The following is a 19873-nucleotide window of genomic DNA, read 5'->3' as shown; positions in this document are numbered from 1 at the left end:
TTAACAATATGTAACACACTGAAATACGAGGAGATATGAGCTAGTGCCATTTCTGGATCCAGGCTTTTTGCAATTACCCATGGAAGCAGGTTTCGGGTGCTTTAAAAATAAATGGAAGTGTAAGAACCAGCACCAGAGCACAAAACCTATTTGTGCTCTGAAATTTTATTGGAATTATTTAATCCCCAAAAATTTTTTTCAACAAAAGGCAGCATTTAGGTATGGACAATGCCTCACTAAAATGGTTTGAGTAGCTATACATTGTGCATCTACATGAAGATCAAATATATTTTCCATGTTAATCATGTGCCTGTGATATATGCTGACTATTTCCACATTTCTCACTCTCCATATGCCGCTGCAACTGTTTTGTTGAATCAAGAGACCAGTTAGATTAAATGCCTATACTGTGTGCATAAATTTAGAAGCAGGGAAAGCTTACTTATACTGAATATCCCATTAATTCTCCTGCTTGCCTCCTGTTGTAAAAAAGCCATAAAAGAAGCATCGCTTAGAACAGTTGCTGCAGGCATCTCTGTGATGACCTGATTAAAGATTCCCATTATGTCTTTTGGGTGAGAGGGAAATCTCAGCAGGAGTGATTCAGCAATAGAAACTTAATTTCTAGAATACCTTTAAGACATGCTTACGTATATGTACGTGCACACACACACACACACACACACACACACACACACAGAGAGAGAGAGAGAGAGAGAGAGAGAGAGATGATAGTAAATATAACTTCAGTCACTATAATGAAATCAGAAGAGACATTTAAAGTTAACTGTTCCTAATCCGATGCCAGGAGATAGCAGGTTCATCAACGTATTTAGTTTGGTTCTTATTTTAAAAGAAAACTGATTATAAAGATAGAAACTCTTTGGACACAAAGAAAAATCTCAGTTATTTGCTGTAACTATTTAATTTATAACAGATTTACAGCAGAAAAATATTTACAAATCTTTATTTATTTGTATCGCACTTTTATTATTTTTACAAATAATTCAAACCTTCTTCCCCCCCATTTTTTCTATAACAACAATCTTGTGAGGGTTAGAGTTCAGAGACAGAGAGGGACTAACTGGCCCAAAATAACCCAGCTAGCTTTCATGTTAAGGTGGGACTTGATCTCACAATCTCCCACTTTCTAGCCTGGTGCCTTAACCAGTAGACCAAACTGGGTCTTACTTTTTTCATTTTTATTCATTTCCTTCTTTGTAGTTAACTCTTACCCAAAAGTTAAATAATCTTTTGTCATAACTCTACACAGTATAAAATATATCTGAGCTTCAGTCTATAGCAGGGGTGTCAAACTTCCGGCCCACAAGCCAGACACGTCACGTGGAAGCTGCGCCCACCCCATTGCCGGCAATGGCAAAACAGTCCTGATACATCACATGACGTCACGTGACGTTGCGAGTTTGACATGTCTGGTCTATAGTATTCTTCCTTGAAAGTCATGTTACACTTGCTTGTCCAAAGGCTAAATAGTTTATCAATCAAATAATCTAAATAATTTAAATAGATAGATAAGGGGCCAATTCAATGATTTTGCTGCTCTCTGAGTCATAAATAAATATATTTTAGGATATCCTAACAGATATGAATGATGACTGATTCATAGATCCATTTTATATTCATTTTTAAAAAGCTCTGTTAGATATTGGTAAAACAAATCACCAACTCTTAGAAAAATCTTGTAGGGGCAAATGAAGCATGAGTTTAATATTAAAAATTTGTAATATTTACATCACTGCTATATGTACTCCTAAAAAATTTGTTCAATTCCAAGATTGGAATTCAAAACTGGATTCTTTGACACTCAATTTACTTTGGAGCAGACATACTAGAGTTGTAGGTAAAGTTAAAGCTAAAGTTCAGATTAGTGCTGTCAAATACATTGAATATCTATTTTTAACGATGCCCACAATTATGGGGAAAAACCCTTCTTTCTTTTGTATTTGTGTATGTGTGCCTTTCGGTCATTGTTGCCTTTTAGTGACTGCCTGGATAGTCCTTGAGGTATTCTTGGGAAGATTTTTGAAGTGGTTTGCCATTAGAAAGTTTCCTTCTAATAGTCACTTGTACAAAGTGATTGGAAAAACTTTAAGATCGCTTCTCACCATTATTTTAAAATTCTAGCAGAAATCTTGCTCATATTTAATTCCTCTGCCCTTTTGAAATATTTTGTCCTTCTCTAGGAACTCTAGCAATTAAGCTGTTGTGCAAAAATTACTAATAAAACAGATGAAAAGGAAATGGATCCATACTTTAGAGCTGAGATCCATATCTTTACCTGTCAGCTTCTCCAGTGTCTCTTTGATTAGGGAATGATGGATCATGGAAAACAAATGGTTTTAAAATCAGAAAGAAATTTGAGAATAGCAAAGCTTTGTCTATTATTTAAACAGTCCAAGATAGCTTGGACTCCTTATATCTATTTCCCTTTTGCCCAAATAACAGATTAAATTGTGAGGTGTTCGGTTTTTTGCTTTTGTTTCTTACCACAGAATAAGAAGCACATATTCTGTGCTCAAGACAAATTGTGAAATAGCCAGTATAAAAACTGAAGTTTCCAATGGTTACTAACCTAAATGTGGGCAATTTGTGATACATTTATTATTGTAACTATCAGATATAAACTGGGGTTTATAAAATTGTTTGAGAACATCAAGTTTCTTTTTTTTTTAAAAAAAAATCTAATTTATGGTACTTGCATTAAGGACTTTTTTTTTTAGAGAAAAAGGGCAACATCTTTGAAATAAATCACTAAATAAGGTAACAAAATGTAGTTTTTTCCATAAACCTTTTAAATATCTTTCCCATATAAATTTGATTGAGATACATTTTCTCCAAAAATAAATTGTTAGAAAAAAATATGTTAGGCAAAAAATTGTTTTGAATATTTTGATTTTGAAGTTTTAACAAAATCATGAATATATGAAATAATTAAAATGCAATAATATTAATTATTTCTACATATTTTTATACACAGTTCAACATGAATAGCACTCTTTTGGCTCTTACTGGCACACCTCATGAAGATGTCTATGACTAGGTAAGTGTTTTCCTGAAGTTAAAAAAAGAGAAAGAAATCTAGTCTTTCTAACTCATTTTAGCGAAGGATTATGAACAAAACCACAAATAAAGCACCCTATGGGGAGAGAGAATCCACTAAGCGAAAAAGTATCTATTTCCCTTCCCACAGAACATATAAAATGGTGGTGGTGACTGATAGAATTTTGTAATTATGGAGGAAAATCTATAATTTTTGTCATTAAATCAAAAATAAATGTTTCTAGGAGAGAAACATTCTGTCCTAGAAGAATGTTTTTTCTACTGCATCCTTTATTCTGCAGATAATTGGACTTATTTTATCATATGGATATTAGCTACATATTTCTTTGATACAATATAGAGAATCAAGATACCATTAACCCCTCTTCCTTCCTAGAAATTTATGGTATTTTCTAGCATCATCTAGCAGTTTAAGGTCTGTCCTCATTAGTGTTTTATTGGCACAATAGTTGAACAAATCTAGAAGATGCTAAAAATCACTAGCAAGGAAATGGCTTTAAATTAATCAACAACTGTAAATTGTATAGAAATGGGATGGAACTGTCAGGTACCATATCAAATATTGTTTGTCTACAAGAAAGCCATCTCTCAAATGTTATTGAATGCCAACTATGACTACATTGCCTATCAAGACCACCAGCACATATTGCCTGTAAAATGCTTTAAAATGTTGCAGTAGAATATCTAACGATGTTACATTTCGTTAGAACATCTATCCAATCAAACCAAAAAATCATTTAACCTCGAAGCTTGTCTGCATTAATGGCTTCCAGGTGTTCCAGGAAATGAAAAAGCAGGGAAGAAAGATAAATGCTTTCTCTCTGTGTTTGCCTTTAATCTGTATTCAAAAGCATATGCTTCTGAAGATTGAGTCTCCTTCTACACATCAAGACTAATCACTATTGATAATTTTTTTTTATGAATGTGCCTAACCCATTTTAAAGCTATGTTTTCTGGAAAATAAATTCCATTCAGTTTAGTGAAGCACGTTCCCATGGAAGTGAAAAGGACTGTAGCTGAAGTAAATATGTTTATTACATTCCATCTGTCAGACTCAGATATACCAACCATGATGTGAAGTTTCAAATGCTGCAGTGAAAGCTGATATTAATGTAAAATATAGATATGGAATGTACATGATATCTTCTCATGCAGAAGATATTTGGATATTATTTTACTTCAAAACTTGTAGGTAAGAAATTTGGAGGAGTATTTGGAAATAAATATATTTCAGGTTTTACCTTCTTTCTTGCAGTTTCCTACCATGATAATCTCAAGCTCCATATTATCTGTAGAATGGGAAGGAAGGAAGGATGTCTTCAGTTGAGCTGTGACCAGATTACAATGTGCCTTCATTAATGTGCTAATTGCTAAATATCTAGCAATGTCCTATCCAAAAATTTAAGAATATTGTATATATTGGATTGAACCAAATAGGGGTAAAGTAAATATGTATTTTAGATTAAATGCAATAAAGTTACTAGTAAGGAAGAGGAATAACTCAATGTTCTAGTAATTCCCATTAGTTTTAATTGCCCATTCTTCATTCTATAATGTTATTGTATATCTTAAAAAGGGTTATGCATCATTCTATAATGTTATTGTATATCTTAAAAAGGGTTATGCACTGTAGGAATCTTTAGTAATATGTTAATGAAGGCATGTGCCTGGGTGCACATGTATCATGATATATAATGCATGGTCAAGAAGAGTGTTTTGAATAAAATGTTTTACTCTGTCCCATAGAAGAGCATTTCTCTATTTCTTCGTGCTACGAACTCTTCGTTTTTCATTAAGTTTAAAACTAATACATTCATACTTTCTCCAAGAATACTGCAGTTGTGGCATGCTTTTGTTTTTAGCTTTCATACATTAGACTTCTTCAGGAACTTTTAAAGTAACAAAACAGAAACAACTTCAAATATTAAATCTCTAAAATATTATTACAAATTTATTTTGCCTTTATAAGAAAAACACATGTATTAACATTCTACTGTTTGAATTCCTAAATAATGAAAAATATTTCCTAGCAGTCACTGTTTTCATTCTTTTTACATTCACTTGTTTTGAGGAATTTTCTTCTCCTTGGGAATTCTCCACTGAAAATACATTTAGATTGTCTCAAAGCATTTTAAACATGGGATGACATTACTTTGCAGATTACCATTAACTCTATTTAGGCTTTCTTAAGGCCTGTGAGTTCTCCCAATAAAGAAGGAGAACTCAGTAGAAATATGTTAATTCCTTTCACTTCTATCATACAGTCTATTCCTGCAACTTCTCTGTATGACTTAAAGTTTTGATTTCCAGGATTTTGTGTGCAAAGAGTTTCCACAAATAGATGAAGGACTCTTCTGCAGATATTTATCCTCTAATGGGGAGGGCAAAATGTTAGCATGAAGTTCCATATTTCTCTTCACATATAGGATGCATATTCATTAAGATTGTCGCAGAAGCAAGGAAAAGATATTTTGCTGGATTGGATATAATATGTTGTTTCTGATCACTCTTTGCATTTTAATTTAGCTAATATATGGTTAGAAGATTACCAAAGCTGAAAGTCAAGCATTTGTAACAGGAGTCAGTAAACAATTCAAAGTTCATTCATTGAACAAAGACAGACACTGGATCTAAAAGCATAGTCTAAGCTCAATCCTTGGGTCAAAAGCCAAGGTATCAGTAAGAAAAGAAGGTAAACAGCAATTCCTTAGGCAGAATCTAAAATTAATTAAAGAGTCAGGAGTGGAGAACCAGCAGCAAAATGATTAGCAATTAGGAAGCAGACATCATTTCTGAGATTGACAAAACAGAACATCCAGAGCAAAATCCATGTTCCAGTGGCAATATACTAAAATTGTTAACAGAAAACATTCACATGTATACAACCTTACATTTTGCCATGGCTTACTACCACAGAGGTCTGGTACTCTAATATACACAGCCTTGCTAGCCTTGGACGCTCTCATTCTGCATGGTGGTTTGGCCTCTATATCAAACTCAGGCCTAGAGCAGTCAGTCTTGTAAATCACATGACTCGCCAAAGTCCACTTCAGCTTCCAGTAAAAACTTAATTTCTGAAGGTTCCATTGGGTTGCCTAATTGATTTTGTCCTCTGATAAGTCCCCTAGGAAGGGACTTCCTGACTTGCAAGTAATTTGGATGAAATCATAAATCATGCTTTGCCTCACATTGTGGAGAATTGCTTATTTAGTCTTTATTCACATGATTTCAACTATAATACTTGTATTCTTTCTGGTCACTGAGAAGGATTTGTTTGAAATACAAAGTCTGGGTGCTGAATGAATGTAGATTGAATACCAAAGTGAGTGACTAGTATCAAATAAAAACTGAGATGATTTGGTTACACAAAGAGAATGAATAGGATCAAATAACAATGGTTTTGAGAGAAAGGAAAAGTCCAAGAAAGCCATGTTGGAAAGAGTTGGCAATAACCCTCAAAATGAAAGAGGTTAGAACTTGAAAGATCAAAAGGCAATAATCATATGCAATGTCTATGGGTTGTAAAAGCAGAGACAAATTTCAAGAACAAAAAGTTTGAAAACCTATAGACAATGATGTTGCAATATGAACTATGGAAGCAGACCCCTAAGAGTTCCAAAATTAAGATCTTTTTTGGTCAACAAAATGTTTTAAATGAAGTGGTTACTGAAACACCACAAAATATGTGCTTTTTATTTAATATTATTAACTATTGACTTTTATGTTGTTGGATTTTCTCAAAAGAAAATTAGAGAAGCATCTCCAAATAATGCATTTCAGTTATGTTTATGACCCTTTTGCACTGCTGGGATAATCAGAACATTCAACAGGAATAAATAATAAGATCACCCAGATGAGTTTTGTTTTGTTTTCTGCTTGGTTTAGCATTGAAGAGGCAGCAATAGAAACAAGTATTTCTTTATTGAAGTCAAAACAGAAACTAACAAGCATTGCTCCGCCCCTATTTATACATTCAGCTCTGGGTGGCGTCAGCCAATGAGAGTACAGAATTCTCCTGCTCAAATGCATAATAATCAGCCTTATAGACAGCAAGTCAGGCTAGCAGGCCACGTGATCTGCTAACCGTTGCTGCACAGATTCCAGCTACCTGCTTCATGGTAACCTCCAATGCAGCTGGTCAATGTGCCTGCGGAGCACACGACCATCTTCCAGGGCCCCTTCATATGAGAGCAGCCCGGATACATTGCAAACCACAGCTACCACCCACAATGCCCCTGGTCCATAGTTGTGCACCCAAACCAGATCACCCACTTCTAAGTGCCTTGGTGCCTTAGGCTGTGGCACTTGTGAAGCACCCCTGTCTGGATGTAGGCAATTGTGATCAGACAGTGCCCCCATCTTAATTCAGCTGGGCTCTTGCCCGTAGAAGTGCAGGGCAATGTGTGTTGGCAGAGTAGGAAATCTGCCAACCTGTGGTGCCAATTGCCATGGGTGATCCTCTTCAAGGATTCCTTGGTCATTTTGACCACGCGTTCTGCTTGGCTGTTAGAGGCTGGGTGAAATGGAGCCAAAGTGGCATGCCTAATCATATTCGCCCTTAAGAAGGACTGAAACTCTGCAGAAGTAAATTGAGCCCCATTGTCTGAGACTATGACATCTGGGAGCCCATGCGTTGCAAAGATGCCCTGCAGAACCTGGATGGTCCTGGCAGTAGTCATAGTGAACACTGGAACGACCTCTAGCCATTTGAAGTGACTGTCCACAACAATGAAGAAGATTTGCCCCTGAAAGTGACCAGCAAAATCAATATGGATCCTTGACCAAGGGGTTTGTGTGGTCTCCCATCTATGCACAGGAGCATGTGGCATTTCTGGCCTTGACTGCTGGTAAATGAGGTACCTGTGGACCTGGGCCTCGATGTCTTTATCGAGCCCAGGCCACCAGAGGTAGCTATGTGTGAGCGCCTTCATCCAGACAATGCCCAGATTTCCCTCATGCAGAGAATCAAGGACTCGTCCTCAGTAAGGTTGGGATTACTACCCTACTGCCCCACAAAGTACAACCCTTAAAGGTGGATAACTCATGCTTCCTTTTCCAGAAACTCTGAAAGTCAGGGCCAGGACACGTTTCCAGCCATCCTGTGAACACCCAGTTTAACATGCGGCTCAACGTGTTCTCTGAAGCTGTTTCAGCAGCTACATCCCTTGCGTTAAGGGGAGACTCCAGCAAATCCTGGATAGACAGGATGTGGTTGGCTGGAGCAGGATCTGATTCCAATAGCTGTAGAGGCAACCTACTAAGGCCATCTGCGTGGCCCATTTCTTTACCTGGTTTGTGAACCAGACAATAATCATAAGCAGATAAGAATATTGACCATCTCTCTGGATGAGCGATGTCGAATTTGGAGAGTTTTCCGATCTTCGCCATGGTGAGTCAATGCCTCGTGCTGCGCAGGTTTCCATGGAACTTCCAGGGCAAAACCTTGGAACCCGTCTCCTCCAGCGCTTTTGTACTGGCAGGATAGAGTAAGGGGATGGTGGAACACCATTCCAACCAAGCGTTTGCTAGGCTTGACCCCGTACTGACTCAGCTTTTCGAATTGCGGCAGCACAATCCCACCTTCGTCACCAATGTTCTGTTTTCTGCTGGGTTCAGCATTGAAGAGGCAGCAATAGAAACAAGTACTTCTTTACTGAAGTCAAAACAGAAACTAACAAGCATTGCTTTGCCCCAATTTATACATTCAGCTCTGGGCGGCATCAGCAAATGAGAGTACAGCATTCTCCCACTCAAATGCATAATAATCAGCCTTGTAGACAGCAAGTCTGGCTAGCAGGCCACGTGATCTGCTAACCGTTGCTGCACAGATTCCAGCCACCTGCTTCATAAATTTAACTCAATACATTGCAGGTTTATCTAAAACATTTCAACATTATGGTGTAATTTACACTACGTTTGCCTTTGTCTTGTTTGCAGTGTTAAGTGAATCCCTCACAGTCATTAAATGCAAAATCACATGACTGCAACTTATGATTTCCTACCAGTTTCCCCATTTACTTGCCAGAAACCAACTATGTAGTCACAAATAGCAAGCATATTACTACAGGCCATTATAAATTTGCACAAGTTTTCAAATGCCTGAATTGCAATCACATGACTGTGGGGACACTGTGATGCCCACAGCTTTAAGGACTGGTTGTTAATCTCATTTTTCAATGCTACTGTAGTTCCAAACAGTCTCTGAACAACGGGTCAGTAAGCAAGGTCTATCTATCTTTTCCAGAGTCTTCACTGCTACACTATCAAATCCTACTTATGGCATATTTCTTGATGGCTGGTTTCTTTACTGTTGATATTTGATCCTAAAAGAAAAATTATCCACTATTTCAGTATCTTCATTGTTACTTCTAATGCTGGTTGCTGTATCTGTTGTCACTAGTCCCATTTTTTCATAGACAATTGGCTAATGTACTATATAACACTTTCCTAAGTCTTCAAGTCTTCATCAAGGTCCAAAGTCATTGAGCTCTTTCTATTTTTTATTTTTTTTCAAAGGCAGGGGTTATAAATAGCACAATTGGTGGAGATGGATAGATGAAATTGTGATCAAATCACAATTCAGACAGTTGCCTGTCTGCTAAAGATATCCTTCAGAACGTCACAATTCATCTTTCCTTCAACAAATGTCTGACTAGAAGTACATATTGCTCTTCTAATAATAATTATTATTAATATTGTTGTAATATAGATAGGAGGCTCAAAAGCCAAAGCAATTGTACAATACGCTATCTGTAAAACTTGTTAAATAATTATTTCTATCACATATCAGATGTACAAAAAAACAAGTGAGTAACAAGCAATTAAATCTCCTTGTTGTTTCTTCTCCAATGATGCTACACCTACTGTAGGTATTCCTACAGAAAAATAGATGCTCCTTGAATTGATTGGACCTTTGATTTCCTGGAAATTCTAGCTATTTATCAGAGGTTTGCTCTGGAGATTTTCAACCTCATTCTTTTCCAGCTTCACTTCTGTCCCCGGGTTCCCCCTTTTGTCTTTTGCTGCAAAAAGGACTCACATTTTCTATCTCCAGTTGAGGGATGAACTGGAATAAACTGACCTGGTATGTGACCAAGAACCACATTTCACTCATAGATGGAAACACTATGTCTGGCCTATCTGGTATGTGAGCTGGCTGGCTATGAAGCGACGACACTTTGTATTTTGTTTTTACTTTGCTGCTAAGATTACTTTCATTTACTCTGCTGATGTCAGTTATTATGAGTGACACATATATATGCACCAAGGTGGCTATGTTTGCACAAAACTGTCACCAGCCCCATTTCAGCCGTTAATGTTCTTGGGTGCTCTTTCACCTCAGCAGTATGGGGTGACATCCATTGTTTATTTTCAATCAATGGTATTGTGCCAATCAACCTGATCATTATGTTTGTTCAGATTTAGCAAGAGAGAAAACCCATCAACAAATTTCTAGCAAGCTATGATTTATTCCAAGTGAAAATAATCATGCTTCTGGAAATGGAATCTCTGCAAGCCTGTCTCTAAGCACGTGAGGGAAGAATCACTGGATGCCTTCATGGACCAATTGGGGTTGATCAGTGGCTGCATTTTGCTCTTATGCACAGTCCCTGGTCATTGACTGACTAAACTATGGAACCCTCACAATTTTAATTTTAATTCCCCAGAATAAGTTTTGAAGAACAGGAAAAATGACAAACTGTGCAACTAGCATGAAGAATGGATGTAGAATAAACTTGACATAGAACCATTGGAAAAATAACGCAGATTCAGTGGGGTGAAAAAGACTGAACCTGCCAAAACTGAAGGATCTGGATGAATTAGTCAAAAAATAAACCTTGAGGCACCTCAGTAGGTAGATGAAGAAACTGAAACTCAGGAAAGAAAGACAAATGAAAAAAAAAAGCATCATTGGACAGAACTGTGCATTGATATAGTTTTCTTTTATATGCAAAAAAACAGCAATTGGACAAAATTGAAATTGCTTGTGTACATTAATTTACTACTATTGTAAATTCACATAACCAATTATTTTCATCCATTTTGCCAGAGGGCAAGTTCTATATATATTTGGAGAAGTCTACTACAGTTAAACCTACACTGAGCTTTACTCATGTAGACTGTAAGAGCTGACACAAACCTGTAAATGTTATTTATTAATGGGTTCCATTAAAAGCAGAAAAAGCCTGAGCTAAATTGTTCAAATGGCTGCCCTGTTTTAAAGCTGAAATAAATTTAATTCCGGTTGCTGCACATAAAATGAAATAGGTCACTACTTTTTCTTCAGAAAGCTTCCCCCCCCTCCCCTCCTGAGGGCTCTTCCTTCATAGCAATTTGCAACGTCTGAGTATATAAAATTCTACACCTTTCCATTTGGGATTTTAATTATTTTGAAGTAAAGGAGGAAATAAACTGAAATGTGCTTACGTGTTGCTAGGCTTCAGCAAAACGCCTTTGACTTGGAACTGAAATGGTACACTTGCACAAAGTCCCAATGTGTAAAATGACATTTCTTTTCTCTGCAAGGCTGAGTGACCCACTTATTTCTGTCCCACGCTCCTGCTGAGAGATTTAATATTGAATGGAGACAGAAATACTCAAGCTCCATTCAAAGATTCCCCTTCCCTCCTCTCTCTCTCTCTCTCTCTCTCTCTCTCTTAGAAGATGCTGTCCTTGTTGAATGTTGCACAGTTATACGACCTGGGCGAAGTTTTGCTTGGAGCACCAAAATGCATTACCTCTCCTGATATAAGGATGTTTTTTTAAAAACAAAACAAAACCCTACAGAAGAGTTTATTTAATAGCTGCCTGGGCTCCACCAGCTCGGTTCTTGCAGGTTTAAATGGCTATAAGGATTATTGGTTGCTTTGCAGAATATAATCCTGCTCAGAGAAAGATTACGAAGGCTGCATCCTTTTTCTTTTGGATGTCTCTTTCAACATACCCAGCTTGGCACAGCTCCATTGCCATTAATCGTAGATGTGTTTTCAGTACATGGTTTCTACGGTTACGGAATGTTTACCCATCTCTAGGCAGGCCATGCTAGCTGACTCTTCATGGCAGAAAGCATTTGCCTCAAACTAAAGGGGATGTGATGCAGTCCTCAACCCACTCTCCAATACCGACCAAGCAAACACAATCACAGGCAGTATGATCAACGTATTTTTCAGCACTTATTTATTTATGCGACTTATATACCGCTTTAAGTGCAAGCACTCTCTAAGCGGTGTACACCAGTAAGCAATGTATATATATATATATTTACAAGGGCCTCGCACACTCTTTATGCCACATGTGAAAACTGTTAGCAGAATTCAAAGTGTTTTTCTTTAAAAATGGTGAGACTATAGCCTGCAAATAAAATATGTATTACAACTAGATTTTTACCTTGTTTAAAGGAACATAGTGCACATTCACTGCAGTTAAAATAAGTCTGTTTTAGGGAATGGAAAAGAGACATTGTGGTTTCAGTCCAGATCTATTAGCTCACATACCATATCTAAATAGAATGCATCATTTACAAAGTTACAACAGCTTTAGGAACTTATTATCTCAGCAAAATGATGATGCTTAGTATGGCAGACACTATGCTTAAGACATTTCTTTGTCCAAGTATAGAAGACAGTTGAGTTCATATTCAACATACAAATGGGATCAACAAGGATGTTGGGAGGGAGTATGATGGAATGATAAAAAAGTATTGTAACATTATGAAACCAAATCTGCTTCTTATAAATTCATAGGTGACATCACAACAGAAGTACAAAATGGCAAATTTTACAAGATGCATGCCTCATTATTTAGCATTATTGTGATAGTAATAAACATCCATTTTTATTCATTCCATTCACTAAGAATAAAGACTGAAGGATTCCAAAACTGAACTGTAAAAGAATGAATGACCATTTTGCAGAGTTATATATTTCTGCTGTAATCTAGTCTGTGATCATCTAGACTTTTGCAGTCCAGATCTACTAGTCCTAATTTAAGAACATGAAGCTTAAAAGTGTTGGAAATTACTATAGTTATAAAGATTGCTTGTTTTTTACTACTATATAAGTCCCTGCTTTGCTGATAATATGAATACTGCCATTTTCTCTGGTTTTATGATTTCTAACCTATTCCTGTGATCCATTTTACAACCTTCTCATTCTCCAGGTTGTTTCCACTTATGCTATCCAAGAGGATTGAATCTGGTGAGAAATGTCTAGAACGTATGCAACAAAAATGGGGCAATACATAGCAAAGCAATTTTTTTCTTATTAATTCTCACTTAGTAGTACAAAAATAACTTTGACTCAATAACACAGCTACTTATATCCATAATAGATGGACTCCGACCCAACATGATTTTAGCTAGGGAGAATCTACAATTCAAAACCTTTCTATAGAATTAAACATCATTTAGATTAGCAGCCCCCAAACCTTTGGGTGCCAGGAACTGGTTCCATGGAGGGTGTTTTTTTCATGGATCGGGGTGTGTGGTTTCCACATTGTCTGGATCCCACATATGCACAGATGGGGCTTCACTTGCTTGCGCAGCCCAGTTCCTGCTGGGCTGTGGACTGGTGCTAATCTATGATCTGGGAGTTGGGGACCCTGATTTAGATCTTATTGATATTATTCTTAGGTCATTATGTAACCATAGGTTTAGTATGTATACTTCATTTACCAAATGATGAATACCTTATGATCTCTCTATCAGGCTAAACCTCCTGATACAACTCTATCTGTCTAGCTGAGAAGTTCTCCACCTTTCTATCAAAGACTATTCCCTTCGTCAAATTCTGGCAAAAATAAAAAGAAAGATACTTTAGGTGGACTTTTCCAAAACTACAAATATAAAACTGAACGAACCCAATACTAATCCTGAAGCAAAGAGAGTACTTGGGTAAACATGCAGTCTTGTATGTGGGATAGATTTGAAGGAAAAATTATCTCATAAAGCTGATCAGATAACATTACAGAATAAAACGTTTCTTAGGAAAAAGGGAAAGCAAGGAGAACGAATTATCACATATCCAGTAAAATCAATACAATCAACTAAGTTATTTATTAACTGCACACTGCAGAAAGGGCACCTAAGTTTCTTACCTGGATTTTACTAGGCAGGCATATTTCTTTCACTGAACTCTATCTTTAATTTTATAGGCCATGGAAATAAATTAAAAGGGAAATACATAAAATTACAATACCATGGGTAGATTTTTTTCAAAAAAAGTATAGTAGTTATATGGTGGGAAAAAATAGCTTTGATTAAAATAAACTAAATATGACAAGAAAGAGAAGAGATTAAAAAGGAGAAAATCCATTCATTGGTATTGGTGTAAAATTGGTTCAATCCATAAGATTTTCATTAAACCTATATTATATAGAAACATATTACTTCACATCTTATTGTAGAGATCAGAGACTTTTCAAAAACAGTTAACAAATGGATATCCTGAATCAATTTCTTAATATCAGGAGCATACATTTCCTGCTGTTTATGTACAATTATTCTCTTTGCCATGCTTCAGGCACAGTACAGCAAAATTTGTCTTCACGTTTTAGGAATATAATTCAACACCATATCAAGCTATTTAATTATAATATTTCTTGCTAATTTTATATTAAAATATGTAATGATTTTAAACTAAAACAAAGCTGCAGCTGGACAAATTCAGATCATCTGAATTAAAAAGAAAACCTCCATATTTTCAAATGTGAACTATTCTACAGCAATCAGGATCAAAATACAAATACTTGCTTATTAATTATCAAGTTCACTTAGCAGATTTTAAGGCTGGAAGTTTGAATATATTAAATATATCTGGAGCCTAAAATTTGCCAAGATTTCAGACATATTAAACACTTGCTCCTCAGGTGACTAAAAGAAGAAGTATTCATAAAAAGTCTTGTTCTAAAGTATTTAAATAAAAGCCCAATGACATGATTGAAAATCCAGAAGATTAAAGCCACCATCATCAAACCTCAATTTGTCCAAGTATATTTGAGGGACTTTAGTCTGTTCTAAAAAAAAAATTCTCATTAATTTATTCATCTGAAACAAGTATCTAGTGGGGATCTGGAATCTCCCTTAAAATATACATTAGTCTCAATGTAGTACTCATTTTAATAGCATTAATCTTACCTTAGAGAATTTAGTAGAATTTTTAACTATTTACTTATAATGGCTATGAAGCATACCAAAAACCACTTCTTTGTATCTTCTTTCTTTCTTTTCTATTTTTCTTCAACCTTTTTTCTTGTACTTTTTGCTATTTCTTTCCTTGCTTTTTATTTCTTCTTCTTTATATTATTTTAGTTTGTATTCATTTATAAATTAATAAAAAGACATGGACGTGGATTTGAAGGAGAGATAAGTTTGTCACAGAGCAGGACTTAGTTCACCTTTTTCTTTTCTTTTTTGCCCTCAGAAACTAAGGACTGTTGGACATAATTTATATCAGGGTTCTAAACTAGAATGAGGAATTGAACATTCTGGAAGAGACAGTCCATCTATTGTTGCCAAAATAAATACATAAATGCATTTGTGAGGTCATTAGAAGTTGATTTTGACTTGAATTCTTCCCTTTTAGGCAGCATCATAATAGCTGATTTCAAAAAACTAAGCAGATGATTAGCATTTGGATAGGAAAATGTCTTGACTTCTAAAAGAAGACTTTACTTTTATATATAAAAATAATTTAATTATATATGTGTGTGTTTGTGTGTGTATGTGTGTGTGTGGCAGCACAATGGCTCAGCTGGGCTTGTGAGCTAGAAAATCTATAGCTCAGGTTTGAGACCCAAGTACCATGCAACAGAGTAAGCTCCCATTACTTGCCCCAGCTCCTGCCAACTTAGCAGTTCAAAAGCATGCAAATGCAAGTAGATAAACAGGTACCACTTTGGTTAAAACGTAACAGTGCTTTGTGACATTGTGCTGGCCACATGACTGTAGATACATCTTTGGACAGCACTGGCTCAATGGCCTCGATACGGAGAGGAGCACCGCCCCCTATAGTCAGCTATCACTAGCGGAATAAAATCTGCAAGGACTCCTTTATCTGTACACATATATGTACATTTATGCGCACACACACCCACACACACACGATACACAAGCAAAATAACTTTTTAAAATATTTGAAATCTCAGAAACATAGCCATCTTGAAAAGATACAAGTTTCTATTTTGCTCATTCTTCAAAAAACTGGGTTACTGATTAATCTTTTATGAGACTGCAATCACTTCTCACCAGAGAAAATTTATGAACTCCCAGGAACTTCCTTCCTTCTTAAGGCAGTGTTTATGTTATTCATTACTAGAAATGTTCATTCATTCATTAAAATACAGGAAAGTAGCTTTCTTATAAAATGACTACAAGTGATTGCCTCATATCTTTGCTCCAAGAAGAGCTAAAAAATGAAAACTGATGTTCTGGGTATGTTAACATACAGTAGTTGTCTGGGAGGGAGGCATTTTCCTCTTTCCATTCTTTAAAAATGCTGGTGAACATAAAGTGGGTTTTGAAATAAGAAAAGTTGATATTATTAACTATTCTTCTAAATAAAACAAGATTTAGAGAAATATATTATTGATGTACTTAGTTCATTATAGCAAACACTGTGGGTAATCTTATGGATTAGTAGTACCTCTGTAATTCAGTGTGCAATTCACAGAAGCAGTGACATATTTCACTTACATAAATTATGGGAAAAGATTAGGCCTCTAGGGTACTGATCCTCGCCCACTAAAATACAAAGGTCAGTAAAGGTGATGTGAATTCTCTCTAAATACAAATGTAGCCTTATCTTGATTGGTGACATTTTATTCATTTACATTTCATTGTTGGTTTAGATGTTCCCACAGAAATAATATAATTGGAAAATTTGCCTCCAGTATTATAGGCAAAAGAGGATTGTCAAAATATGACATCCTTGGCATTTTAATTCTATTGTGAAGGAAACCAATATAAAGTATTGTATCTCTTTCTGTCAAGAAGAGCTATTTCTCCAAGGTCATTAGTTGATCTCATCTGGCAGTTTCCTGAATGATCAGCTGCTCCGATCAGCATAAAGAGGATTACAGTCTATTCTCACCACAAACTCTATTGTGCTACATTTGGGTGTGTGTAACAGTTTGTCAAGTTAAAGATGAACAAGCTTCTTTGCCTTTAACTCTACTGATATTTTAGTCACACTTTTATGAACCTTAGTCTACCTTCTCTGCCTTACTGAAGTCTTTGCATGGAGAAAAAAATTGAAAAGTGTTTTCCTCCTGTCAATACAAAGATGATTTTAAGAGAGTTAAATAAACAAGTAAAAGGAAAAAGTGCAAAAAAAGTTATTTAAGTCTTAGTATTATAAATAATTACAATTAAATTAGTTTTCAGTTTCACTACATCATTCAAATTTAGGAGTTTATATTACAACATCTAATGGAAAATTGTATAAGAATAATTATGAGCACTTATGGGTTAAAGTTCAAAAAGATTTAAATGATTGGCAAAAGCTACAACTATTGTTATTGGGGAGAATTTCAGTAGTGAAGATGAATGTTCTACCAAAGTTTCTTTTTTTGTTTCAGATGATACCTGTTTTAAAGAAGGATGCTAATTTGGATGAGTGGCAGAAGGGTATTAATAAATTTATTTGTTAGTAAGATTTTACAAAATGCTCGAGAAAGAGGTGGACTTAAAGCACCAAATTTGAAATTATATTATGATGCAGCCACTTTAAATTTAGTAAGTGACTGGCTCAATTTAACAAATAGAGATATTCTTGTTCTTGAAGGGAGGGATTTATTATATGGTTGGCATGCATATTTAATTTTTGATAAGAAAGTAAATTTGGTCTTTAAGTCACATATTTTAAGATATGCTTTGCTTCGAGTTTGGAAAAAATATTATTATAAGTTAAATTATAAAATACCTATTTGGGGGATCTCTGGACAAGCAATCCAGGGGGTTTCTAAGGGGGTGAATTTTGACAACATTTCGTATAAAGAGTTACTTACTTGGTCGGGTACTGATTGGCAATTAAAGTCTTCTGATGTGTTAAGGCAAGAAAACATTTTACAATCGTGGTTTCAATATTTGCAAATTGTGCAGAGATGGACTTTGGATAAGAAAGTGGGAATTACTTTAGTAGATGAAAATTTGGTAATTCAGATCAAGGATCTGAATTAATATGTGCCCATATTAAAAGAATTTATAATGAGTTAATAAAATTGGATTCAGAAACAGAGTTAGTTAAAGATTGTATGATTAAATGGGCGCAGAATATTCAAGAACTGATCTCGTTGGACTTATTTATTTATTTATTTATTTATTTATTTATTTATTTATGAGACTTATATACCGCTTTAAGTGCAAGCACTCTCTAAGCGGTGTACACCAGTAAGCAATGTATATATATATTTACATTGCCCCCAACAATCTGGGTCCTCATTTTACCTACCCGGAAGGATGGAAGGCTGAGTCAACCTTGAGCCGGTGAGATTTGAACCGCTGACCTGCTGAACACAGTCAGCTAAAGTGGCCTGCAGTACTGCACTCTAACTGCTGCGCCACCTCAGCTCTTATGGGAGGTAATTTGGACTAGAAATGTTAAATTTACGCAGGCCCAGAATTTGAGGGAAAATTTTTACAAAATGTTTTATAGATGGCATTTGGATCCTAAAAAGTTGTCCTGTATGTACCAGAACCTGCAACCTAAATGTTGGAGATGTGGTTGCTTGGATGCAACCTATTTTCATGTTTGGTGGACTTGTAAAGTTATTAAAGCCTTCTGGATTATGATTTGGTGGAACATTCAAAAGGTTTTTAAAAGGAAGATTAAGTTTACTCCCCAACTGTTTCTTTTGGGAATTTTTGTGGACTTTAATGTTAAGAAACTATTTTAAAGTTGAATTTAATAACAGCAGCAAGATTACTGGTGGGTCAATATTGGAAGAAGGATACTCTGCCTTCTTTAGAAGAATGGGTATTTAAGGTTTCTAATTTAGCAGAAATGGCTAAAATTTCTGCTTATTTAAAGGACCATTCACAAGAGAGATATTTTAATGTATGGAGAAGATGGATAGAATATGTTCAGAAGAAATATGGAACTACAAAGTTTCACTTATTCTATGAGTAATGATTTTGTTTATAAACTTATGATGTTAAAGTTTGAAGAGAGTTAAGGGTTTTTATGATTTTGTTCATTGTATAATTAGTAAACTTAAATAGATTATGTTTAATATGTTTGCATAATCCTGTATTTTGCTCTGTGAAGTCGAGAGGGGGAGGGGGAGGGAGGTGGGGGGATGGGTTGAAGTTTAAGTAGTTCAGATAAAGTAGAAATAGTCTTATTGTATATAATATTAATGTTTTAATTTTGAGAAAGGAACTGCTCGGGCATTTCCCCTGGACTGCATCAAGAGGGAGGAGAAGAAGGTGAGAAGCAAGTAGGAAGGTTGAGGTGAAGGAGGAGAGAGGGTGAGTGAAGAAAAAGAGGGAAAGAAGTAAGTTGGTTTGAGGTGGGATGCGGATTGGGGGGAAATGGGTGGGCAAGACCGAATGTAGTGTGTATCAATTTGTTTTATTTTTTATCTGAAGTATTTGTAAGATTGTTATGTATTGTAAAGTTGAAAATAATTTTTTTTACAAAAAATAAACAGGTAAAAGGAAAAAGTGCAAAAAAAGTTATTTAAGTCTTAGTATTATAAATAATTACAGTTAAATTAGTTTTCAGTTTCACTACATCATTCAAATTTGGAAGGCTCAACTTTAGAGTAGTTTATATCTATTTTAAGTTTACCACAG

At 35.5% G+C, this 19873-nt stretch overlaps 1 protein-coding gene across 8 annotated transcripts in view; it reads left to right on the top strand.

Annotated features, from left to right (window-relative positions):
• The window catches only part of DCDC1 (doublecortin domain containing 1), a 301614-nt gene extending 296788 nt beyond the window's left edge, over positions 1-4826 (top strand). For all 8 annotated transcript variants that reach the window (XM_039355979.1, XM_039355982.1, XM_039355977.1 and 5 more), the window contains 2 exons: positions 2999-3061; positions 4337-4826. In XM_039355979.1, coding sequence (XP_039211913.1) covers positions 2999-3061 — 63 coding nt within the window. In that variant the 3' untranslated portion in view covers positions 4337-4826. The remainder of the gene's footprint in view (positions 1-2998; positions 3062-4336) is intronic.
• The last annotated feature ends 15047 nt before the right edge of the window (positions 4827-19873 follow it).

Source organism: Crotalus tigris, unplaced genomic scaffold, assembly GCF_016545835.1.
Source record: "Crotalus tigris isolate CLP2741 ecotype Arizona unplaced genomic scaffold, ASM1654583v1 scf7180000018777.2418813, whole genome shotgun sequence".
In the NCBI taxonomy this organism is placed as follows: Eukaryota; Metazoa; Chordata; class Lepidosauria; order Squamata; family Viperidae; genus Crotalus; species Crotalus tigris.
Note: the sequence above shows the minus strand (reverse complement) of the source record. Positions and strands in the feature narration are given on the sequence as shown.